The sequence below is a fragment of the Panulirus ornatus genome, chromosome 21 (assembly GCF_036320965.1).
Source record: "Panulirus ornatus isolate Po-2019 chromosome 21, ASM3632096v1, whole genome shotgun sequence".
NCBI lineage: Eukaryota > Metazoa > Arthropoda > Malacostraca > Decapoda > Palinuridae > Panulirus > Panulirus ornatus.
In genome coordinates, this window is record NC_092244.1 from 6976502 (window position 1) to 7004461 (window position 27960).

Genomic DNA, 27960 nt, shown 5'->3' on the forward strand with positions numbered 1-27960 from the left:
AGAAAAAACTGTGAAAACTAACTCAACTTTTCTTATTAATTTTTTACCTTTATACTTCATTACATATTCTTCACAATGTCTGCGTTTTTACTTCACTTAAAGCACAGTGGCTTTCTTTTCAGTTTATTCATTAAGTTTATTCATTCAGTTTATTCATCACCATACCTTAGAGTTAAGAAAAACTCTTAGAATGCTTGATACTAATGGCCATAAATTTTGTGACTGGTTAGTTACTGCAAATGTGAAGTTTAGTTCTGTTGGGGAGCACAGGAGCAGAGTTATTGAAGGGCAAGGTAGAGGGGAAAACACGCAAGATAAATTAGTATGATATACAACTGGAAGGGCAATGTAATTCAGACTTTTGGAGAAATCATTTGGTGACCTCTTATTTATTATCAATGTAAAAATGCAAATTTTCTTGGATGTCAAGCACAGCAGTTAAGATTTTAAACTTTGGTGACTTAGTTAAGATCATACAATCACCACTTGCTTTAAATAACAGAAACTACTTATAAAATATAAACGTATCACCTCCATAGCAGACACGGAAAGAGTTCACTGAACCACTATAAAATGCGAAAGTTCATGCTCATTATATGCATATGAAAACAGTAAATGTTTTTTTTGAGTACAACGCAGTTAAGGACATCAAGGAAACAATTGTAAATTTAATGCACCTGTAATTTCAGCAAGAGCAGTACAATTAAATTCAACATTATTGGGAAGCTGTAAAAAAAAAATGTGAGTGACACTAGCACGGCTGGATTCAGTAGATACTGCTGTGAAGACTAAGCAATTTATGTCTTATAAACTTCTTAGATTTTGATAGCCATTTCCTTAGCAAAAAATTGCAAGATACACATAATTGTCCTTACACTAGCTAAGAAAAGTTGATCGTGATTATACTTTCAAAAAGTACAGCACAAGCAAATTTCTACTATCCACATATTAAATACCAACATAATTCAATATGCCAGATAGTGTTTGCACACTCTAAGGAGACTTAAAAAGCTTTGCAATCCCACATGTCAAATTAAATCATCTGTGCTCTGGCTAGCAACAAGGATAGGGATGAAACTCATGGTAGTGCTAAACATTTCTCACATCCAGTCATGGCTCATCATGTACACTTTAAATGTCACACGAACTGAACCTTTCCACGGTTGAATTCTTCCTTGGATCAGACACACAGCATGCAAAGTGGGGTATTCTTGAATTACAGGCAGGGTTGAACAGGATCATCAAGTACATGATGTAGCAGTTTACTGCTAAACAGAGAGTCACTGCCCACCAGCCATGACTCTCATCCTCATATAGCAGTAAAGTATTGTTTGGTCCCTTCTGAAAGAGATTTTTATTTGCAAATAAAGTGTTCTTTCTCAAACCCACACTAACTGGTGTGCAAAGGGAATTATTCTGAGTTTGAGCATCAAAATCCTGCACCACATTTTATGCCTGCGACTTCAGCTGAGGCCACCTCCCTAGGTACTTTTCAAAATTAATGTGTCAGAGGTATAGATAGATAAGACAGAGTTATCTTCAGATAAAAAGAAAGGTACCTCACTCATAGTATTTTTATTTGACCTACAGATAACAAAGTTGCCAACATAAATGAATAACAAAACAGAAAAGAAAGGACAAGTATTTTTGGAAAAATCAATATCATTCAAGATTAATTACTGCATCTACTACCTACTTCTTATAGAAAATAACACATGTGTGAATCACCCTTTGTGAAGGTTTTTTCATACTGTTCTGAGCAGCAGCTAAGAGCATTCTGCAAATGTTTTGTACATTATTAAGAGTTACACCTAAAAAATTGCTGTGTGTTCTGACACTGCTCGGTTATAACGTGAAAATGTTTACTTTAGATCGCATGTTGCACTCTTGATAGTTTTGATCAAAGTATCATCATATTTCTGTTTAAACCTTGAGTGTTAAATAGCATGCATTCTGAGAACAGTATTCAGAATGTGTCAAATATTCCTGCTAGTACCACAGGGGGTTGCAGGTGCAATCCACAGAACACATATGCGTCATGTTAAAATAAAAGCCTGACAAATTAAATGTATACATTAATTCAGGAAGGGTACACATAGCTCAAGTATTACAAATGACTTTCTCAAATATTCATTTTGAACAAAATATATGCTTTAAAGATACTGATATTTCTCATGAAAAATGAAAACAATTTAATTGCAGTAATCAAGAAAATCTTACGAAAACATTCAGCTGCTCAGATAATCCTCTTGCCCATGTTTTACTGTATTTTAAGTCATAATTATTTAGACTGTAATCACAATATATGAAAGCAAATTCCATGCTTGAGATATATAATACTGTATTATCCTTTACTTTGAGTCAAATATCATCATACAATAATCATAGTAACACACACAATTTACATACCTAAAACGATCTGATCTATGGTTGGTGAAAATGTCCCAAAAGAAAGCAAACTCTGTCTATCTATCTATATAAAGTGAATAAACAAGTTAAACAAGCCTGACAACCAAAAGATGGAGATCTTGATGTGATTGGGGACAGCTGAAGACATGGTATGGGTGAGTAATACTGACCTTAGATCAATAGAGTACCTATCAGTTATTCATTACATAAGCCCTTAACCCCTTTCATACGGGCTAAATTCTATTGCAGGCACGGGGAAATCTTGGCCTCCTTTGAAGCATGAATGCCCTCGACAAGACTGTATTCCCATCCATTAATGATGATACAATCTTGTAAGTTACCAAAATCAGAATTGGTAATTCACTGACAGTGTGTAAAACTTACTTATTCATCACTTTCAGAAAACCATGAAATAATAATGTATGTATCAAGCTTCCCTCATACAAAGACCATGTAGTATATCTTTGATTTACTTTAACTAAAATCCTAATAAGTATTTTTGAGCCAAAATACAATAGAGTGCAAACTCCTTACTCAAGATGGAAAGTTGATTATCAAGGACACTGATGTATGTTTGAATTATTTCTTGTCTAAAAATGATAAAAGACATCATCATGTCAAATATGGACAGTAATAATGCTGATACTCAAACACATAAGGTACTTTACTGTTTGCATGTTAGGAACTCCTTTCTGCCAACCAGACTGTGAAGTGCAGTTATCCACCCATACTATGCATAGTGCAACCCCTTCCTCCCTTGAACCAAAACTTTTGCCTCTTGCCTACCAAGAAAGCTGTGGCTATGTTGCTCCATTACCCACCCATAACCTTCCTCCCATGCATATATTGAACTTGACCTGTAAATGCTTAATGCATAACATTAAATACTGTACTGTATAAATGATAAAAAAGTAAACAGGCATCACCACAGTAACACACACATACCTGAAGAAAAGAATTTTTTGTCTTCATTGTGAGGTTAAGGACAAATCTATTCATCCTCAGTAAACAATGGAGCATTCCTACCATAATACCATAAATTATATGAAGCTTCCCAGTGAGATATACGCACAATATGAAACATGATCTGCTACAGGAGACAGTGGAAGGGTTAATTGGGATGCCACTTGTCAATCAGAGGCCCACTTATGGGCATTAGCCATTTAGTGTAAAATCTACCAACAGAAAAGCAGCACAAGTGTTGCACCCAGTCTAAAATATCTCATTACCAAGAAAGGCTTACTTTCTCTGTCTAACCTTCACACCAGACAGGTTTTCAAAAAGTCGAGCTTATGGAAAACCTGGTATTGTCTGGATTTGGAAGAAATTACTGTACTGGCTGCTTAAGCACCCACACCACTAGCTAGACCACACAATACTTGGTACTGCTGCGTCACATGATTACTGTGTGGCTATCAGCAACTTGGGGGTAGGCCATTTTGATACTTGCTTCTTTACTTCCATGTCAAACCACTGGAACTCTCTACCCTCTTATGTCTTTCCCAGTAACTATGACCTAGCACATTTCAAAAGAAAGGTTTTTCACTTCTCAAAAATACTTTCCCTTGACTTACATTTTTCATATCATAATTCTCTCTATATTTTAATTAAGGCCTGTCCTTGATGTGGGCTTTTGTCTGTGACTGGGGCCTTCAACATAAAAAAAAAAAAGTACATAAAAGTGATATATGAGACCGTGTTGATAAAACTTACTTTCTGAAAATATGATTATTAAATGTGAACAATAATTGGCACAAAATTCATATTTAAACATTATACTTATAGCAACTGTTATATGATGTTCACATTACACACTTACTTCTTGAAAGGGCCGATGACAACTATGTCCAGAGACCAGATGTTACATCGGCAGGTAGTCTGAGATAACTGGGAAGGTGGATTTATAAAAAGAAACCAAGGTTGGAGAAAGGACAAGCTAAAATAAATGCACCTGAGAGAGTAAGTGGGAATATAAGTTATGCCACAGTGATACTGCTGTTTTGTAATATTTAAAAGCCACAATAAAATGTAAAAACCTGTAAATAAAGCATGACACAATGTAAATTTACATTTCACACAGTGGCTTAAACATCTACAACTGAAACATAACATGGGTCCTCAGAACTGCAAAGGATTAGTAAGTTTTTGGGTATCAGCTGTATAGGGATGCCGAATTTCTTTTTTATACCTGCTTACCTTTTCCATCCTAGCAAGATGGCATGAGGTTAAGACAACAGACCCTTCATACTTTAAGAGATAGACAATACAAGAAATCAAAATTTTCAAAGAACTGGGCAATGGGCAATCCAAAGAGTCTGGAATGGAGATGTGGACAGCAGAAATTTGCTTGTAAATTAAGTACATCACTTGATAAGAACTATATTCACACAGTCATGGGGTCTTTGTAATTCAAATTTTTCAAAATCTCTTTTTTATACTTGTTCTCCATTTCCCATATTAGCAAGGCAGTGCCAAGAACAGAGAAAGGATAGCCCCATTTGTTCACATTCACTCTCAAGCCATCACATATAATGCAACCAAAGCCTTCAATCTACAGATAAGCCTCACAAACCTTTTTGTAGTTTCCACCACAAACTGTGTATGCCATGCTTCGGCTCAATGACAGCATGTTGCCTCCTGTATACCATCTCCCTCCAATGTGCTCTATCCATGTACAATCCTCACCTTCCTACAAATTTTGGCCCGAAGAACTCAAAACCTATTTCACTCGCATCTTTCCACCTCCTTCCATGTCTCGCCCTCTCACTTTCTCCCTCCACTTCTGACGTGTAATCCAATCTGTCAGTCTCTTGTAAATCATCCTCTCCATGTGCCCAAACCATTTCAGCATACCCTGTTCAGCTCTAAGTCATACTCTGCTTGCTACCACACCTCTCTTAAAATGTCATTCCTTACATGATCAACCCTTCTCATACAAAGTACTCTCCTCAAGTATTTCATTTCCAACATATCTATCCTCCTCCTTTCTTTAGCACTCAGGATCTATGACTCATCCCCACTGTTGGGACTATTGTATCATTAAACATGACAACCTTTGATACAAGAATGCCAATGAAATAATACCAGTAAATAAAAATACAAGCAGACAAGAGCCTTGCCAAAAGAAAATTAACCCTTTAAGTGCTGTGATACATTCATCTCTACCTATTTATCTAAAACTGTCAACCTCACTTTCATAAAAAGGATCCAGTTCTTTTACCCGCTTCCAGAATCTCATGCAGCTCAAAGGCTGCACTACTTCCATTAGTAGAGTAATGATGAATTCCTCCGGTGTGAGTTCTTCGTGAGACTGCATTGCCTTTTATAAACAAACGATGATACAGCCTCATCGAAAGTGCATTTTCACTCTTGTAACCACTGGATGGTTATGTCAGGTAACACCCTAAATATCTATTTTATCTATAATTACCCTAGTATCAATTTCTCAAGAGTCCTGGTTTTACCCAGGAACATTCTAAAGCCTCCCAGAGATACTTCCAGTTGCAGGGAAATGTAGACTCCTCTGGAGTAAGTTCTTTAACAAGATTGTAATCCCTACTTCCAGATGCAGGGAAACATACTCTATTTGGAGTAAGTTCTTTAACAAGATTGTAATCCTAGAGATACAGCCTCTCCAAAGGTGACTTTTTACTTATTACTTAACTTCATACAGGTGGAGTCTGGCAACACTTTCAATCTATCTATCTATATCTCCAAAGCCCTTCATGAACTCCCTTGACAGGGGTGGCCATGGCAAAAGTCTTCATGACTGGTGAACTCTAGTGCAACTTTGCCTTTTAGTGCCTTAACATTAAGAGGCCACTGGCAGGGGGCAACTCTAATACAGTGTTCCCAGAGGCTCTTATCTAAATGTTCCTAATGACTAATCCCACCTATTATTTATTCTATTTATTATACTTAGTCGCTGTCTCCCGTGTTAGCAAGGTAGCACAAGGAAACAGACGAAAGAATGGCCCAACCCACCCACATACACGTAAACGCCCACACACACACATACACACACATACCTACACATTTCAACATATACATACATATACATACACAGACATAAACATATATACACATGTACATAATCATACTTGCTGCCTTCATCCATTCCCGTTGCCACCCAGCCACGTATGAAAAACAGCACCCCCTCCCCCTACGCATGCGAGGTAGCACTAGGAAAAGACAACAAAGGCCACATTCGTTCACACTCAGTCTCTACTAGGTCATGTGTAATGCACCGAAACCACAGCTCCCTTTCCACATCCAGGCCCCACAAAACTTTCCATGGCTTACCCCAGACGCTTTACATGCCCTGGTTCAATCCATTGACGGCACGTTGACCCCAGTATACAAAACTGTTCCAATTCACCCAATTCCTTGCACTCCTTTCACCCTCCTGTATGTTCAAGCAGCAATCGCTCAAAATCTTTTTCACTCCATCTTTCCACCTCCAATTTGGTCTCACACTTCTCGTTCCCTCCACCTTCGACACATATATCCTATTTGTCAATCTTCCCTCACTCATTCTCTCCAAGTGACCAAACCATTTCAATACACCCTCTTCTGCTCTCTCAACCACACTTTATATTACCACACATCTCTCTTACCCTTTCATTACTTACTCGATCGAACCCCTCACACCACACATTCTCCTCAAACATCTCATTTCCAGCACATCCACCCTCCCCCGCACAACCCTATCCATAGCCCATGCCTCACAACCATATAACATTGTTGGAACCACTATTCCTTCAAACATACCCATTTTTGCTCTCTGAAGTAATGTTCTCGCCTTCAACACATTCTTCAACACTCCCAGAACCTTCGCCCCCTCCTGCACCCTGTGACTCACTTCCGCTTCCATGGTTCCATCCGCTGATAAATCCACTCCCAGAAACCTAAAACACTTCATTTCCTCCAGTTTTTCTTCATTCAAACTTACCTCCCAATTTACTTGGCCCTCAACCCTACTGAACCTAATAACTTTGCTCTTATTCACATTTACTCTTAGCTTTCTTCTTTCACACACTTTACCAAACTTAAGTCACCAACTTCTGCAGTTTCTCACCCGAATCAGTCACCAGCGCTGTATCATCAGCGAACAACAACTGACTCACTTCCCAAGCCCCCTCATCCACAATAGACTGCATACTTGCCCCTCTCTCCAAAACTTTTACATTCACCTCCCTAACAACCCCATCCATAAACAAATTAAACAACCATGGAAACATCAAGCACCCTGCCGCAAACTGACATTCATTGGGAACCAATCACTTTCCTCTCCTCCTACTCGTACAAATGCCTCACATCCTTGATAAACACCTTTCACTACTTCTAGCATCTTACCTCCCACACCATATGCTCTCAATATAAATATATAAATATTATTATTCATTAAAATTTTATTTTATCATACATGATTGCTGTATATATACATACACACATATATACATAAACACCACCATACGCACACATTCATACATATATATGCATACACATACGCAGACATTACATAATACACATGGACATATTCATGCTTGCCTTCATCTGTTCGCGGTTACCCCACAACATGGGAAAACAGGATCGCTATCTCCAGCTTCAGTGAGGCAGCACCAGGAATACAGACAAAAAGGCCACTTTCATTCACTCTCAGTCTCTAGCTGTCATAAGTAATGCATTTAAACCACAACTCCTAATCCACATCCAGGCCCCATAGACCTTTCTCTAGCTGTCATATATAAAGTGGTACCAGAGCCCTCTATCCACAATCAGACCCCATCTTACTGTGGTTTCCCCTGACAGCCTCTTGTGCACTGGTTGAGCTCACTAACAGCACATCAACTCCTGTGTACCATATTGTTTCAATATACTCTATCCTTTGCACACCTCACGTATGTTCACGCCACAATCCATTGATGCATCTTTTACCTCACCCTTCCACCACCACCTTGGTTTCCTTCCCATGCATCATGAGGATAATGCTTTCTAGCATTTACAGATGCTATATGACACCCAGAACTCTAGGAAAGTGTTGTCTCTGTACATCCATGTTTAACTGGAAAACTGAAGTATGTATTTACATAAATGTCAAAGTGGAGGATGATGCATAAGTTGCTGGGTTTTATAATGGTGAGTGATGTGCCAAAAATTCTAATGCTGAGGATGCTCCTTTGGAGTAAATTTTTATGATGCACTGGGTATAAATGGTTTTATACTTTTTTAAATTCTGCAAACTTTTCCCACCCTGATCAGAATTTTTTACCCTACCAGCACTTAAAGGGTTAAGAAAATCTAGGCTGAAAAATTTAAACATTACAGGGGTTATAAGGTGTTTTTAATGAAAAAGGCAAAAACCCTGTCTATACAGATAATTGAGTCCCATGATATGGAAGATTAAATAATATATGGTTTCCATGAACAGACTCACAAGGCAAGCATCTCTATTTACTTTATCCACAGCAGCAAAGGAATACATTTCATATGCTATGGATACTCTTCAACTGCTTCGAGAAATGTGACATGACATAAGAAATAATAAATTTAAGTTTATAATGCAACATAAACCATTAGTCTTGTAAGTATAAAGATGTGAATCCAAAGACTAGTAACAAACGGTTCAACAACTGCTCTTAAGTCTAAACTATTTTCTTACATACCAACTTTCACACCTTTATATATATGAAGAAAAAAATTGCTTTCATATAAAGACCACAATCTCAGCCTATATGGCTCCCTCCCAAATACAGTTAGCAAGGAGACTTTTAATCTTGCCATATACAATTAAACTCTGAAGGATACATAATCTTGCTCATTTACAGCATGTATGAACAGCCATCACATCCATGAACTTGCCTCATAATAGAATTATTGGTTAAGACATATCCTATGTATTTCCAGACTGGTGCCAGGAATGAAAAAACTGCTAATTCATATAGAGATCTGGCAGTGTTTCAGCAAACCTACATCACATCATAAGGAAAACAGGTAAGTGTACAGACTGCTTTAAGTATCACTAAAAGTATTTCCATGAACCCCTGTCATGAACCTCTGCATTTCAGAATGAGAGAAAGAAACTGGCCAGGTTATTTCCTAACTCACTGGGACCCAGGAAAGGGTTACCACCATTGAAACATGTTGGAATACCAAGTTTCTCAAAATGGGGTTCATCACCATCTTCAGTGTGCTCTTACTGATGACTTAAAGTTTATATTTTCACTTATAATCATCCCTGGACCAATTTCTATGAAAGAGTCCTGATGTTATCCAGGACCTTTCTAAAGGCTCCTGCATCCAAAGGATGCAATGCTAACTAGCATGGAAATGTAAACTCCTTGGGAATGAAAAGCTCTTTGACAAGATTATACACCCAATGATAAAGTTCTGCCAAAGGTGACTTTTTACTCGTGGTAACCTTAAACAGGCAGAGTCCAGAAATACCTTAAAACCAACTGAACACACTAAACATAAACCCTTCACATATGAAATGACAGCTTTATAGAAATCCTGGCATTAAATCAACAAGGACATCACATAAAGGTAACAGTATCACTTGCTTTATTTACCATCCTACAGTGAAAAAAATCAGGTTATGACCAAGCTAGCTAGGTTGTTTGCAAACATAATCATTAAACCTAAATTCATAGGTTTCAAGACAGGATTATATCCTAAATCTTCCAGCATGGCATATGAAAGAAAATGAGTCGAAGTAGGTCCCAAAAGTATGAACTGGCAAATCTAACCCTTCATCCAATAATAACCCAGCAGCGCAAGCATGGCCATATAACCTAACCATTAAAATTAACTGACTTATGAGCCTGACCACTTCCATATGTTGATAAAACCAAGACTGAGGGAAGAGCTTAAAAAAAAGAGAGAGAGATAGAGAGAGAATTCAACTGGGTCAGCAAGGGAAGGCTTATACTGATAATCACATCTTGCAAGGAAGAAAAAAAAGACCCTTACATTGAGATGATGTGAAAATTTGATGTAGCATTTTCATATTCTGCTATAAGATTTTTGTTCAGATTTAAGGTTTGAGTAATACGCTTCTATGATGTGATAACCTGATACATGTCTACACAACAGTGATCTTAAAAATATCACTGAATAGGCAGCAAGACTTACAGGCTTTACATATTTCTAAGGGTGTATGGGCACTTAACAGGCAGACTGTTTTAAATATGCATTTTACTGAAGTACCAAATATCCAAGAACTGCTGACTAAACCATGTATTATACTTAAAATCACCAGCTATTCACCTATATATAACTTCTTCACATTGCCATTACAATGTATTTCAGACTTCCTATGACTGCATGTATTTTCGTCAATGTACATGCCAAACTACTGGGAGAAACAACTACACACATGATCACTGACCATGGATATGTTTTATAAACATATTTTATCATAAAAATTCCTTAAGTGGATGCTACAAATAATATATATGATAAATAACATTTATGTAAAATAGAAGGAAACATAGGATTAGAAAAAAGGAAAATTTAAAGGATAAAATAAATATAATTGTTTTTTTAAATTCTTAAATTCAGTAACAGTGTTAAAGTCAGTAACTTGGTAAGGAGTTACACGAGATTACTGAATAATTAATTTCGAGACAAATAATTTGAGAAAGTCTTCCTCCCTGTAACTATAGAAACATTCTTTGACATAAATACCTAACCAATTTCAAGACTGCTGATTAATAGTATAATGAAATTTAACAATGAAATACAGTAAGAGAAAATATTAAAGCAATACCAATGTTTCATTTTTATTAACGTAAAACTTTAAAGCACAGTACAACATAAAAGCTGGACTAAAGTATAAAACGTCTGCTGCCTTAAAAGTGCTTTTGTTTATCACAGACTACACATACACTGGATAGTTAGTCTGCTGGCCTCTTTTCAGAATTCTTCTTGGTAAATTCCTCTGCATTCTTCATAAATTTCTTACGGTCTTTCGTGTAGTCCTCAGCTAGATCAGCACGAAGTGGATGTTCAGGTTCGGGTTCATTCACAAGGTTGATCAGAGCCTCGATCACTGAAATTCATACCATCATAAATATGGCCTTTAAGATACTAATATTCATTCTCTCTCCCTTAGTGTTTGAACCCTTTAAACTTGATATTTCATCCTTGATATCGAAAAGTGAAAGAATAAGGAAAGATGATTACAATTCACAAGAACTCTAATAAGTGATATACGTATATTAAACCTACCCAGTATAACTATCATGGCTGAACATGGAGAAAATCTGCACAACCAGCATTAAAAATCTTTGTTTTAATAAAAATATAAACCAAACTTTCCCAGTGCAAGCAAATACAAAGATCATTAATGCATGTTATATACATTATCAAGCATGAAAACCTATTTCTTATCTATGAATCAAACAAATACAACAATTATAATACCATGACATCATTCATACACAGTAAGGGCACTCACAGTGCACAAGTTTTAATTGATTACTCTAGCTGAACTCCCTAAATGCAAAAGTTACGGTTAATTCTAGTTGCATTCTCTAAAGTATGCGAAACACTTATGGTAACATTTACAATACACGCCTTAAAAAGCAGTGAATACAAAAACCTCATTTCCTACACAATACCAAAGAAGCAGGCATATAATTATAGGAAGTACCAACAGCTTAAGTACATACAGTAAAACCTCCGCCATTTGTAATTCGAGCCAACAAAATAATCAGAGCAATGAATTTTTCAATTTCGGTTGGCAATCTTTTATCATCCTAAAAATTCAAAAAATGAAAAAGACACAAAAATATTTCAAATCATGTGTACACCACCCCACGGCAATTAGTGTACTCACCACCATTTTGTGGTGCTGGTAATTACTTTCAGTCTCCTATGTGCTTTCTGGTGCAATGTTATGAGCTAGTCTTGCACAATTGTAACTTCTGTGCACTCTAGATTCCTACTGTGGAAACTTAACCCTTTCAAGTTACGCCAGCAACTGCATGATAACTACTCGAAAACATCTATGTCTTGCACAAAGCACAAGAGGAGCATCTTAAGCCTCAAGAAGATGATGGAGCTGTGAAAGATCATAGGGTGGGGAGGGGACGAAAATTCTGGGAGCCTTGAAGAATGTGTGGAAGTCGAGAACATTATCTCGGAAAGCAAAAATGAGTATGTTTGAAGGAATAGTGGTTCCAAAAATGTTGTATGGTTGCGAGGCGTGGGCTATGGATAGAGTTGTGCGCAGAAGGATGGATGTGCTGGAAATGAGATGTTTGAGGACAATGTGTGGTGTGAGGTGGTTTGATCGAGTAAGTAACGTAAGGGTAAGAGAGATGTGTGGAAATAAAAAGAGCGTGGTTGAGAGAGCAGAAGAGGGTGTTTTGAAATGGTTTGGGCACATGGAGAGAATGAGTGAGGAAAGATTGACCAAGAGGATATATGTGTCGGAGGTGGAGGGAACAAGGAGAAGAGGGAGACCAAATTGGAGGTGGAAAGATGGAGTGAAAAAGATTTTGTGTGATCGGGGCCTGAACATGCAGGAGGGTGAAAGGAGGGCAAGGAATAGAGTGAATTGGATCGATGTGGTATACCGGGGTTGACGTGCTGTCAGTGGATTAAATCGGGGCATGTGAAGCGTCTGGGGTAAACCATGGAAAGCTGTGTAGGTATGTATATTTTGCGTGTGTGGACGTATGTATATACATGTGTATGGGGGTGGGTTGGGCCATTTCTTTCGTCTGTTTCCTTGCGCTACCTCGCAAATGCGGGAGACAGACAAAAAAAAAAAAAAAAAAAAAAAAAAAAAAAAATATAGGAGTCACGCGGGGAGTGCTCATCCTCCTCGAAGGCTCAGATTGGGGTGTCTAAATGTGTGTGGATGTAACCAAGATGTGAAAAAAGGAGAGATAGGTAGTATGTTTGAGAAAAGGAACCTGGATGTTTTGGCTCTGAGTGAAATGAAGCTCAAGGGTAAAGGGGAAGAGTGGTTTGGAAATGTCTTGGGAGTAAAGTCAGGGGTTAAAGAGAGGACAAGAGCAAGGGAAGGAGTAGCAGTACTCCTGAAACAGGAGTTGTGGGAGTATGTGATAGAATGTAAGAAAGTAAATTCTCGATTAATATGGGTAAAACTGAAAGTTGATGGAGAGAGATGGGAGATTATTGGTGCATATGCACCTGGGCATGAGAAGAAAGATCATGAGAGGCAAGTGTTTTGGGAGCAGCTGAATGAGTGTGTTAGTGGTTTTGATGCACGCGACCGGGTTATAGTGATGGGTGATTTGAAAGCAAAGGTGAGTAATGTGGCAGTTGAGGGAATAATTGGTATACATGGGGTGTTCAGTGTTGTAAATGGAAATGGTGAAGAGCTTGTAGATTTATGTGCTGAAAAAGGACTGGTGATTGGGAATACCTGGTTTAAAAAGCGAGATATACATAAGTACATGTATGTAAGTAGGAGAGATGGCCAAAGAGCGTTACTGGATTACGTGTTAATTGACAGGCGCGCGAAAGAGAGACTTTTGGATGTTAATGTGCTGAGAGGTGCAACTGGAGGGATGTCTTATCATTATCTTGTGGAGGCTAAGGTGAAGATTTGTATGGGTTTTCAGAAAAGAAGAGTGAATGTTGGGGTGAAGAGGGTGGTGAGAGTAAGTGAGCTTGGGAAGGAGACTTGTGTGAGGAAGTACCAGGAGAGACTGAGTGCAGAATGGAAAAAGGTGAGAACAATGGAAGTAAGGGGAGTGGGGGAGGAATGGGATGTATTTAGGGAATCAGTGATGGATTGCGTAAAAGATGCTTGTGGCATGAGAAGAGTGGGAGGTGGGTTGATTAGAAAGGGTAGTGAGTGGTGGGATGAAGAAGTAAGATTATTAGTGAAAGAGAAGAGAGAGGCATTTGGACGATTTTTGCAGGGAAAAAATGCAATTGAGTGGGAGATGTACAAAAGAAAGAGACAGGAGGTCAAGAGAAAGGTGCAAGAGGTGAAAAAGAGGGCAAATGAGAGTTGGGGTGAGAGAGTATCATTAAATTTTAGGGAGAATAAAAAGATGTTCTGGAAGGAGGTAAATAAAGTGCATAAGACAAGGGAGCAAATGGGAACTTCAGTGAAGGGTGCAAATGGGGAGGTGATAACAAGTAGTGGTGATGTGAGAAGGAGATGGAGTGAGTATTTTGAAGGTTTGTTGAATGTGTTTGATGATAGAGTGGCAAATATTGGGTGTTTTGGTCGAGGTGGTGTGCAAAGTGAGAGGGCTAGGGAAAATGATTTGGTAAACAGAGAAGAGGTAGAAAAAGCTTTGCGGAAGATGAAAGCCGGCAAGGCAGCAGGTTTGGATGGCATTGCAGTGGAATGTATTAAAAAAGGGGGTGACTGTATTATTGACTGGTTGGTAAGGTTATTTAATGTATGTATGATTCATGGTGAGGTGCCTGAGGATTGGCAGAATGCGTGCATAGTGCCATTGTACAAAGGCAAAGGGGATAAGAGTGAGTGCTCAAATTACAGAGGTATAAGTTTGTTGAGTATTCCTGGTAAATTATATGGGAGGGTATTGATTGAGAGGGTGAAGGCATGTACAGAGCATCAGATTGGGGAAGAGCAGTGTAGTTTCAGAAGTGGTAGAGGATGTGTGGATCAGGTGTTTGCTTTGAAGAATGTACGTGAGAAATACTTAGAAAAGCAAATGGATTTATATGTAGCGTTTATGGATCTGGAGAAGGCATATGATAGAGTTGATAGAGATGCTCTGTGGAAGGTATTAAGAATATATGGTGTGGGAGGCAAGATGTTAGAAGCAGTGAAAAGTTTTTATCGAGGATGTAAGGCATGTGTACGTGTAGGAAGAGAGGAAAGTGATTGGTTCTCAGTGAATGTAGGTTTGCGGCAGGGGTGTGTGATGTCTCCATGGTTGTTCAATTTGTTTATGGATGGGGTTGTTAGGGAGGTAAATGCAAGAGTTTTGGAAAGAGGGGCAAGTATGAAGTCTGTTGGGGATGAGAGAGCTTGGGAAGTGAGTCAGTTGTTGTTCGCTGATGATACAGCGCTGGTGGCTGATTCATGTGAGAAACTGCAGAAGCTGGTGACTGAGTTTGGTAAAGTGTGTGAAAGAAGAAATTTAAGAGTAAATGTGAATAAGAGCAAGGTTATTAGGTACAGTAGGGTTGAGGGTCAAGTCAATTGGGAGGTAAGTTTGAATGGAGAAAAACTGGAGGAAGTAAAGTGTTTTAGATATCTGGGAGTGGATCTGGCAGCGGATGGAACCATGGAAGCGGAAGTGGATCATAGGGTGGGGGAGGGGGCGAAAATCCTGGGAGCCTTGAAGAATGTGTGGAAGTCGAGAACATTATCTCGGAAAGCAAAAATGGGTATGTTTGAAGGAATAGTGGTTCCAACAATGTTGTATGGTTGCGAGGCGAGGGCTATGGATAGAGTTGTGCGCAGGAGGATGGATGTGCTGGAAATGAGATGTTTGAGGACAATGTGTGGTGTGAGGTGGTTTGATCGAGTAAGTAACGAAAGGGTAAGAGAAATGTGTGGAAATAAAAAGAGTGTGGTTGAGAGAGCAGAAGAGGGTGTTTTGAAATGGTTTGGGCACATGGAGAGAATGAGTGAGGAAAGATTGACCAAGAGGATATATGTGTCGGAGGTGGAGGGAACGAGGAGAAGTGGGAGACCAAATTGGAGGTGGAAAGATGGAGTGAAAAAGATTTTGTGTGATCGGGGCCTGAACATGCAGGAGGGTGAAAGGAGAGCAAGGAATAGAGTGAATTGGATCGATGTGGTATACCGGGGTTGACGTGCTGTCAGTGGATTGAATCAGGGCATGTGAAGCGTCTGGGGTAAACCATGGAAAGTTGTATGGGGCCTGGATGTGGAAAGGGAGCTGTGGTTTCGGGCATTATTGCATGACAGCTAGAGACTGAGTGTGAACGAATGGGGCCTTTGTTGCCTTTTCCTAGCACTACCTCACACACATGAGGGGGGAGGGGGATGGTATTCCATGTGTGGCGAGGTGGCAATGGGAATGAATAAAGGCAGACAGTGTGAATTGTGTGCATGGGTATACAGGTATGTGTCTGTGTGTGTATATATATGTGTACATTGAGATGTATTATTATTATTATTTTGCTTTGTCGCTGTCTCCCGCGTTTGCGAGGTAGCGCAAGGAAACAGACGAAAGAAATGGCCCAACCCACCCCCATACACAATGTACACACACACACGCCCACACACACAAATATACATACCTAAATATACATACCTATACATTGAGATGTATAGGTATGTATATTTGCGTGTGTGGACATGTATGTATATACACGTGTATGGGGGTGGGTTGGGCCATTTCTTTCGTCTGTTTCCTTACGCTACCTCACAAACGCGGGAGACAGCAAAAAAAAAGAAAAAAAAAAAAAATTAGAGAGTTACACCATACAGTGAAAATTCTTTTTAGCCTGCACCTTAACTTCTATAAGTACTATTATGCCCATCCACACTCAAGAAATCATGTCAGATACTCAAGCTTCATCAGATGTAATGTAATCAATGAAGATGTACCCTTCAGCCCTAGCTTTGTCAGAGGAAGCAACATAATTTGTAAAACAAAACTTTATGTTTGTATTTCAAATATGAATGACATTATTTGTACATTCAAAAACCAAAAACCCAGCAAATTTCAAAATCTAGCAAGGTTAAGGTCCTGAGAATTCTAGATTGTGGATCAGGTACCTGCAGTATAACCTTCACACGTATTTGCTGCATACCTCCATGACAGCTTTTTTTTTTTTTTTTTTTTTTACATACTTTGAAACTGCTCACCATCACCTCAACCTCTTCCGCTGTCTGCACTGCTTCATATTTTCTCATTTTCACTTATCATCTTGTTATTCATACATGAATGAGCCTCAGAAAACACTGCACTAGAGTTGCCCTCTGCTAGTGGCCTGTTAAATTATGAAGATTTATGCTGTGGCTAACCCCTTGCATAAAAGATATAGATTGATAGATAGATATAATTAAATATGTACCGATACATACTATGGAAAACATTATCAATCTTAAATTTTTTATTGTAAAGTAACTGAAAACCATCATGTATACATTTGAAGATGTGAGGCTTTACAACTAAAATTAATTCTGAGTAATCATAGCAGTTTGTGGTTTTACAGCTAAAATTAATTCATGAGTAATAATAGCAGTTTGTGGTTTTACAACTAAAATTAATTCATAAGTAATCACAGCAGTTTTCAAGACTTGTACACCCAGAATGCAAAATTACTACATATTAGCAGCTTCAGTGTTCAAGAAAAGAAGACTTACCCTGGTCTGTTTTGGTAGCAGGTTTCCAGTTCTCAGCACTGATGATAGGAAGGCACACCTGGTAAATGAAAAATTAATGAAAAACAGAACAAAAAGAACCCATGATTATCACAATATCTAGTAGAGCAAACATTAAAATATAGCTATTAACACCTCTGTCTTGCTGTATCCCACACATTCAAAACTGGATCTGAAAACATAACCAAGATACCAACTTCTTGACAGAGCACAAGAACTTGTCCCTCACTGGCTGTCAACATAAAGCATAAACCCTGAAGTCAGGAAATATCATTGGACACAAATTTCTTGAGCCAAAATTAACCAATCAATTACATGATTTCAAAGCCTAAGGCATCCTCCTCCAGTTCAATGATTACTGAATAGAGAGGCCTTTCAGTTAACAAAATGGAGCAAGGCTACTGGCATTGTTCAACATTGCAAGGTGTCACTATCAACCAAGAAAAAATTCTAGTTACAACTTAAGGCCTTTAAAATACATAAAGACAAATAACATAATGAATAATTATCTAACAAAGGTCAAGTTCACCTTTTTATTAAACTGAGTTAGTTACTGTTCATTTGAGGCATGTTTTTTGATAAGTCATAAGCCTCTGGATTCCAAAAAATCTATATTTTTGTATGTCCAAATTTTTCTGACTTATGTGAGACTCCTATACTGTAACCTACCTACAGTTAACGATGCATTTCATCAATTGTCTATATGCATGACGTAACACCTAAGCATTTCTATTAGGAATGTAACAGGACTGAATGATAACTTTTAGGCAAGAAAGAATATATCAGGTACCATAAATGTGTCAGGATAAGGAATATGAAATCATATGGAGGTTTGACTTTTATTCTAACAAGTCTTAAACAAGAAATACCAGTACACAATAATGTCTCCAATCCAGCAACTCCTAAACTCCAGCACTTGCAATGGTAATGATGTTCAGAAAGATGGCCCTTGTTTTTTGCAGAATCATCTGCCCTTCTGTCTGGGCATTTTCTGAACAATTGTGCCTTGACTGATTTCCCGCTTTACTCCGTTTTGAAGTGTTAAGTGTACACAATGTTCCCTCCTGATGTTTTACAAGAATCCTAACTCATACACATGGATGTGAAACTTTAGTTTTCCTCTTATTAAATGGGTAAAAATATAAGTGACTGAGTTTGGTAAAGTGTGTGAAAGAAGAAAGTTAAGAGTAAATGTGAATAAGGGCAAGGTAATTAGGTACAGTAGGGTTGAGGGTCAAGTCAATTGGGAGGTAAGTTTGAATGGATAAAAACTGGAGGAAGTAAAGTGTTTTAGATATCTGGGAGTGGATCTGGCAGCGGATGGAACCATGGAAGCGGAAGTGGATCATAGGGTGGGGGAGGGGGCGAAAATCCTGGGAGCCTTGAAGAATGTGTGGAAGCCGAGAACATTATCTCGGAAAGCAAAAATGGGTATGTTTGAAGGAATAGTGGTTCCAACAATGTTGTATGGTTGCGAGGCGTGGGCTATGGATAGAGTTGTGCGCAGGAGGATGGATGTGCTGGAAATAAGATGTTTGAGGACAATGTGTGGTGTGAGGTGGTTTGATCGAGTAAGTAACGTAAGGGTAAGAGAGATGTGTGGAAATAAAAAGAGCGTGGTTGAGAGAGCAAAAGAGGGTGTTTTGAAATGGTTTGGGCACATGGAGAGAATGAGTGAGGAAAGATTGACCAAGAGGATATATGTGTCGGAGGTGGAGGGAACGAGGAGAAGTGGGAGACCAAATTGGAGGTGGAAAGATGGAGTGAAAAAGATTTTGTATGATCGGGGCCTGAACATGCAGGAGGGTGAAAGGCGGGCAAGGAATAGAGTGAACTGGATCGATGTGGTATACCGGGGTTGACGTGCTGTCAGTGGATTGAATAAGGGCATGTGAAGCGTCTGGGGTAAACCATGGAAAGCTGTGTAGGTATGTATATTTGCGTGTGTGGACGTATGTATATACATGTGTATGGGGGTGGGTTGGGCCATTTCTTTCATCTGTTTCCTTGCGCTACCTCGCAAACGCAGGAGACAGCGACAAAAAAAAAAAAAAAATATAAATGCATGAGAGATGGGTAATTCACACGATATAGCTGGAGTGGAAAAGTAGAGAATGAAGGTATGAAAAGGTATAAGAACAAAATACTGGGCCTTTCAATGTATGATCATATAGGATACACAGAAATTAGAAAAAGGGATGTAGAGTAGCACAATCAAAACTGCAGGTAAAAATAAGTAGATCATTAGAAAAGGAACAAATGTCAGTCAAATTGATTCACCTAGCCTTTGTCAAAGCAAAGTGATGATTTGCCTCATACTAGCAGCTGAGTGTGAACGAATGTGGCCTTTGTCGTCTTTTCCTAGTGCTACCTCACACGCGTGTGGGGAGGGGGTGTCATTTCATGTTTGGTGGGGTAGCGAAGGGAATTAATAAAGGCAGCAAGTATGAATTATGTACATGTGTATATATATGTATATGTCTGTGTATGTGTATATATGTATATGTTGAAATGTATAGGTATGTACATGTGCGTGTGTGGACGTGTATGTATATACATGTGTATGTGGGTGTGTTGGACCATTCTTTCGCCTGTTTCCTTGCACTATCTCCCTAACGGTGGAGACAGCAACAAAGTATAATAAAAAATAAATAATACTAATCAAAATATGTTAGCAACTCACCTCACCCTTGACTATATTAACAATTTCAATGGCTCTTGTCAACCACATAATTCACCTGATTTAATATCCATATCAGCAATTCATTTAGTCTATATCTGTTAAATCAACTCACCTGGCCCCTAGCAGTTATATCAGCAATTGATCTGGCTACTGTCAGCAAATTCAGCAGGGAAATTAGTTCCTGCCAGTTAAATTAATTCAATTCATCTACACCTGATCAGACGCACTGGTAACTCACCTGGCCTTTCTCATCCACATTTGGATGGTATATCTTGGTCTTAAAGTTTATCTTGGGAGGCTTGAATGGATACTCCGCTGGGAAGTTAACCTCAATCCTGAATGCTCCTTTATTGTAAGGAGGGTTTTCCTGTTAATGAAATAAAACAATAAAACAAATCAAATATGACAAATCTGACTAAAGATGACACTGAGTATAACAAGCACCTTATTTTTTTTTTTAGATCACATTTCTCTTTAAAAGAGGCTTTTCACCTATCTATCTACTTTTAGTCATTAATTCTGTACATTCACTAATGGGTTTCTCAAGAAAACTCCATAAACTAAAAGTTCAGCATGCCACTGTCACAAACTCAGCAGCATAAATTGAATATAAATAAATACTTACTCAATCAAATTGAATATACATATATACTTCCTCAATCAGGTTTCAGAAGTGGTAGAGGATGTGTGGATCAAGTGTTTGCTTTGTAGAATGTATGTGAGAAATACTTAGAAAAGCAAATGGATTTGTATGTAGCATTTATGGATCTGGAGAAGGCATATGATAGAGTTGATAGAGATGCTCTGTGGAAGGTATTAAGAATATATGGTGTGGGAGGCAAGTTGTTAGAAGCAGTGAAAAGTTTTTATCGAGGATGTAAGGCATGTGTACGTGTAGAAAGAGAGGAGAGTGATTGGTTCTCAGTGAATGTAGGTTTGCGGCAGGGGTGTGTGATGTCTCCATGGTTGTTTAATTTGTTTATGGATGGGGTTGTTAGGGAGGTGAATGCAAGACTTTTGGAAAGAGGGGCTAGTATGAAGTCTGTTGGGGATGAGAGAGCTTGGGAAGTGAGTCAGTTGTTGTTCGCTGATGATACAGCGCTGGAGGCTGATTCATGTGAGAAACTGCAGAAGCTGGTGACCGAGTTTGGTAAAGTGTGTGAAAGAAGAAAGTTAAGAGTAAATGTGAATAAGAGCAAGGTTATTAGGTACGGTAGGGTTGAGGGTCAAGTCAATTGGGAGGTAAGTTTGAATAGAGAAAAACTGGAGGAAGTAAAGTGTTTTAGATATCTGGGAGTGGATCTGGCAGCGGATGGAACCATGGAAGCGGAAGTGGATCATAGGGTGGGGGAGGGGGCGAAAATCCTGGGAGCCTTGAAGAATGTGTGGAAGTCGAGAACATTATCTCGGAAAGCAAAAATGGGTATGTTTGAAGGAATAGTGGTTCCAAAAATGTTGTATGGTTGCGAGGCGTGGGCTATGGATAGAGTTGTGCGCAGGAGGATGGATGTGCTGGAAATGAGATGTTTGAGGACAATGTGTGGTGTGAGGTGGTTTGATCGAGTAAGTAACGTAAGGGTAAGAGAGATGTGTGGAAATAAAAAGAGCGTGGTTGAGAGAGCAGAAGAGGGTGTTTTGAAATGGTTTGGGCACATGGAGAGAATGAGTGAGGAAAGATTGACCAAGAGGATATATGTGTCGGAGGTGGAGGGAACGAGGAGAAGTGGAAGACCAAATTGGAGGTGGAAAGATGGAGTGAAAAAGATTTTGTGTGATCGGGGCCTGAACATGCAGGAGGGTGAAAGGCGGGCAAGGAATAGAGTGAATTGGATCGATGTGGTATACCGGGGTTGACATGCTGTCAGTGGATTGAATCAGGGCATGTGAAGCGTCTGGGGTAAACCATGGAAAGCTGTGTAGGTATGTATATTTGCGTGTGTGGACGTATGTATATACATGTGTATGGGGTTGGGTTGGGCCATTTCTTTCATCTGTTTCCTTGCACTACCTCGCAAACGCGGGAGACAGCGGGGAAAAAAAAAAAAAAAACTTCCTCAATCAAACTACCTCATACCACATATTGTCGTCAAACATTTCATTTCCAACACATCCACCCTCTTCCCCACAACCCTATCTACAGCCCATGCCTAACAACCATAAGACATTGTTGGATCCACTATTCCTTCAAACATACCCATTTATGCTCTTTGAGATAATGTTCTCACCTTCCACACATTCTTCAACGCTCCCAGAACCTTTGCCCCCCTCCCCCAACCTGTGACTCACTTCCGCTCCCATGGTTCCATCCGCTGATAAATTCACTCCCAGATATCTAAAACACTTCACTTCCTCATTTTTCTCCATTCAAACTCACCTCCCAATTAATTTGTCCCTCAACCCTACTGTACCTAATAACCTTGCTCTTATTCACATTTAATCTCAGCTTTCTTCTTTCACACACTTTAAGTCACCAACTCTTGCAGTTTCTCACCCGAATCAGCCACCAGTGCTGTATCATCAGCAGACAACAACTGACTCACTTCCCAAGCCCTCTCTTCCGCAACAGACTGCATACTTGCCCCTCTCCAAAAATCTTGCATTCACCTCCATAACCACCCCATCCATAAACAAATTAAACAACCATGGGGACATCACATACCCCTGCCGCAAAGTGACAAAAAATTCACTGGGAACCAATCACTTTCCTCTCCTCCTACTCATACACATGCCTTACATCCTTGGTAAAAACTTTTCACTGCTTCTAGCAACTTACCCCCCACACCATATCCTCTTAAGACCTTCCACAAAGCATCTCTACCAACCCTATATATGCCTTCTCCAGATCCATAAATGCTACATACAAATCCATCTGTTTTTTTTAAGTATTTCTCACAGAAATTCTTCAAAGCAAACACCTGATCCACATATTCTCTATCACTTCTGAAACCACACTGCTCTTCCCGTCTGATGCACTGTATATGCCTTCACCCTCTCAATCAATACCCTTCCATACAATTTCCCAGGAATACTCAACAAGCTTATACCTCTGTAATTTGAACATTCACCTTCATCCCCTCTGCCTTTGTACAACGGCACAACTTATGCACTCCACCAATCCTCAGGCACTTCAACATGAACCATGCATACACTGGATCTCCTTACCAACCAATCAACAAGACAGTCACCCCCGTTTTTTTTATGAATTCCACTGCAATATCATCCAAACCCACCACCTTGCCAGCTTTCATCTTTCACAAAGCTTTCACTTCCTCTTCTCTGTTTACCAAACCATTCTCCCTGACCCTCTCACTTCGCACACCACTTCGACCAAAACACCCTATATCTGCCACTCTATCAAATACATTCAACAAACCTTCAAAATACTCACTCCATCTCCTTCTCACTTCACCACTACTTGTGATTACCTCCCCATTAGTCCCCTTCACAGATGTTCCCATTTGTTTTCTTGTCTTATGCACTTTTTATTCTCCCTGAAATTCAAAGATACTCTCACCCCAAATCTCATTTGCCCTCTTTTTCACCTCTTGCACCTTTCTCTTGACCTCCTGCCACTTTCTTTTATACATCTCCCATTCATTTGCACTATTTCCCTGCAAAAATCGTGGTCTCCATGGTTGTTTAATTTGCTTATAGACAGAGTTGTTAGGGATGTGAATGCAAGAGTTTTGGAGTGAGGGGCAAGTATGCAGTCTGTTGTGGATGAGAGGGTTTCAGAAGTGAGTCAGTTGTTGTTCGCTGATGATACAGCGCTGGTGGCCAATTTGGATGAGAAACTGCATTAGTTGGTGACTGAGTTTGGTAAAGTGTGTGAAAGAAGAAGCTGAGAGTAAATGTGAATAAGAGCAAGGTTATTAGATTCAGTAGGGTTGAGGGACAAGTCAATTGGAAAGTAAGTACGAATGGAGAAAAACTGGAGGAAGTGAAGAGTTTTAGATATCTGGGAGTGGATTTATCAGCAGATGGAACCATGGAAGCAGAAGTGTCACAGGATGGGGGAGGGGGCAAATGTTCTGGGAGCGTTGAAGAATGTGTGGAAGGCAAGAACGTTATCTCATAGCGCAAAAATGGGTATGTTGAAGGAATAGTGGTTCTAACAATCTTATATAGTTGAGAGGAATGGGCTACAGACAAGGTTGTGCAGACGAAAGTTTATGTGTTGGAAATAAAATGTTTGAGGACAATATGTGGTGCGAGGTGGTTTAATTAAGTAAGTAATGAAAGAATAAGAGAGATGTGCGGTAATAAAAAGAGTGTGTTTGAGAGAGCCAATTACATCAACAAAAAGCAACATACAATCTAAGTACCCTTACAATATTCCCTACAAATAATTCAATTGCTCTACTCTAAACTGCACCTCAACTTGTGGGTCATCCAATCTCTCACTAGCAAATATAACTGCTGTCAACTACACAAAAGAGTGAACTCACAACAATGCCTTACTGCCGAGCAACCACTAACACTCAACAACTAAACAATGAAACAAAGATGTTCCCAATATAATCCTACCTCAACATGCTCGGCACTCAATTCTACACAACAGAATCAGACCCCTCCCACTAAAACCAACCCTTAACTAACCACAAATAAACTGAAAACAGAAAACATTCTTATTCCTTAACTTTAAGAAATATGACAATATGATGAAATCTTTATACTCAAACTCTACCATCAACAAGATGCGGTCCCTCACCGGCACTATAAGTCCTTGCCATGTTAAAATATTGCTTTCATCCACTTGTATGTCCCGAAACGATTTGATTCCTGACTTGCGGATATCTGCCAGCTCCTGCAATATATAGATAAAACTTATTTCATTGCATGAAAACAAATCATTTTTACCACAAGGAAGTTCTAAAATGAATACAATCCTAGAAATCAGATCAGAGGACAATGATAAATTGAGCCTCATGCAAATAAGTGTTTCATATATCAGACCCAGATTAAATCCAACCTAACTACAAGGAGATTGAGACATTAACAATCCACGTTTCAGGCTTAACTGAATTTTAGTTAATAAACTTTCAGTAAAATAATACTGAGGGTATTCCTTTATATTACAGAGATATTACACAACACATGAACTGTAACAGTAATATCTATTATTACAATGGCACCATACAATGTAATTTCTTACATTCAATACCTTTTACTGTAATGATGTTAAATAAGGTATGGTTGTATATCAAGGAAATTGTAGGGATACTTATTTTAAAACCATATAATACACTTGAAAAAATCAAAAGAACACATTTCCTGTAATGTTCAATTTTCTAGCCACATTCATTAAAATGCACCACCTATATGGCACATGTAAACAAATAATACAATTCTCAACAGGAGACAAATATAATGGTATATTTCACCTATCATTTCAGCTACCCAGTGAAGTTCTTATAGGTTCTGTTGATACTTTGTGTATTAACTACTTTTACATTCACCCCACATTCTCCCTGATAAACATAAACATAACTGTTACCACCCTATCTAATATCATTCAATAAAATACAATGCTTCTTACATGCTTTGCAACCTCTATCTTAATCTCTAAACATTGCACTAGCAATGCAAAATAAAGTCAATATTGAAAAGTAACTGCGATACATAACAAAACTAAACAATTACCAATTTGTTTTTCTTTTGATTTATAAAACGATACTAAATAAATCACATAAGCTATCAATCTTCATATCACCACTCAAAAATAATTATGAAGTATCCATATTAATAATAGAATCGAGATGAAATTGCTAGGGAGACATCTAACTGTTGATCATTTCATTTGCTTATGGATATTTAAGCACTAAGCTAACCATCGATCATCTTCACTCAACAGTGACTATGTTAATAATAAAAATTGGTTAAAATCAATGGAACACTTTAAGCCCAATACTACCATAACTTTCATATAGCCATCACTAAAAGCTGTTCAATAAAGACTTCCATGTTATGGACTTTAATTTCTTATGAATTCTATGAATCCTCATTTTCCATATTAACATACATGTTTGTGGGAATCTTCATAATTGTATTGAATTTTCTTCATTGCAAAAACATAAATCCAGCAATAACATACTGAAAGTAAATATTCACCAATAAGATAAAATGTGGGTTTCTTTTACATGAAAGTGCATTACGCAACAGCTAGAGAATGGACGTAAGCAAATGAGGCCCTTCTTAATCTGTTTCTGGTTCTGCCTCATTAATGCAGGAAACATCAAAAAGACATTAAAAGCATAAAAAAATATGTAGCAATCAACAAAACCTATGAAACCTTCCCTTACCAAATCACATTAAACCTAATTTTCAATGTTATAGTGGAATAATTAATTGCTGCATCAGTCGTGTTAAACATCATAAAAAACGCAAAACAGAAATGGTTAATTCTGTTCTTTGGTTGCATGGAAGTCTTTGCACACACCACTCTGTCCAACCTCGCAGCAACTGGTTTCAAACGTGAGACCATAAAATTCACACATTCTTCAAGAATGAAAACCAAGGTAAATCTCAGCTGCAATATGGTTAGGTGGGGTTTTCATAAGTTCGTTAGTTTTCTAATTTCTGATATACTTTTAGATTAACTATTCTCACGTTTTCCATCATCTTCACAGCTCTACCACACATTCTATGATGTAAGTCTGAACAACATTCTACAGCAAAATTAAGTACCAATCCCACAGCTATATCTGTTTTAGCACTAAACAACACGTTTAACCACAGTTCTTGTACATGTTTGTTAACAGTCATGACATTTCTACCCTATACCTGGGGCCATCCCACACATCAGGAGTACCATGGGGAACCAGTTATGTCACAAGAGAATAATCATTACCATTACACTGCTCCATATTACATAACTATAGTGCCACTGGTGTCATCTCATTGCCCGGGGTAGAATATGACCCAAGACAAACTTCCAAACATACTGCAATTCCTAAAATCTATAGATTCCTTACATAGTAACAAAGTTTGCGAAGTTGACGCCACTTAAGCCAGCCAAGTTCTACAGATTTTTGTGTCATGCCCAGTCATAACAAAAAAAAAACTTCCAATCTATTCAGGATTTATTTGTGCATGACACAATATGAGGAAATAGTCCAGTACTATTTAGAGAAGCCAAACATTTACAAAGCGACCTCGATTCTGATAAGTCACGTGATATTTACCCACCCTTCCCCGTTATATAAACACTCTTTCTTCTCTCTCTCCACAGAATAGCACCCCAAATTACTGTTGACAGAACTCATGACTTATCCCATGAGAACTGCAAGAGGAAAGCCAAAAAATAGGAACCGGGCCTACCTTTTGCAGCCGCCTTGTTGCCGCCATACTTGTTTCTGTGCTGGCGAGGAGCGCACTGCTGGCACATCATGGTGGCGCGCCAACTTCAAATCATTACTATTCTAATTTTATAGGCTGTTAGAAGGACAGTTGGAGCATATATATTCAAAAGAGTTACCTTTTCCTCTACAGAATTCTTTAAGATACATACAATAATCTGTGTTCAAATATCTATGCAGTA

At 38.6% G+C, this 27960-nt stretch overlaps 1 protein-coding gene across 6 annotated transcripts; it reads right to left on the minus strand.

Annotated features, from left to right (window-relative positions):
* Positions 1-748: 748 nt before the first annotated feature.
* Positions 749-27854, minus strand: Ubc10 (ubiquitin conjugating enzyme 10). 6 transcript variants are annotated; one of them, XR_011714310.1, is made up of 6 exons: positions 27395-27548; positions 25108-25227; positions 20659-20787; positions 17720-17777; positions 17219-17343; positions 11323-11461 (listed from the first exon to the last, which is right to left on the minus strand). XR_011714310.1 is itself a non-coding variant. In XM_071675629.1 (5 exons), exons 1-5 carry the CDS (start codon positions 27458-27460, stop codon positions 1310-1312), a joined length of 405 nt encoding a protein of 134 aa, XP_071531730.1. In that variant the 5' UTR covers positions 27461-27549; the 3' UTR covers positions 749-1309. The 6 variants fall into 6 exon arrangements, 5 of the variants coding, with proteins under 5 accessions (XP_071531730.1, XP_071531728.1, XP_071531729.1 ...); XM_071675629.1 differs by lacking the exons at positions 11323-11461; positions 17219-17343 and adding an exon at positions 749-1341 and having other exon boundaries at positions 27395-27549; XM_071675627.1 differs by lacking the exons at positions 17219-17343; positions 27395-27548 and adding an exon at positions 27741-27854 and having other exon boundaries at positions 8736-11461.
* Between the last annotated feature and the right edge of the window lie 106 nt (positions 27855-27960).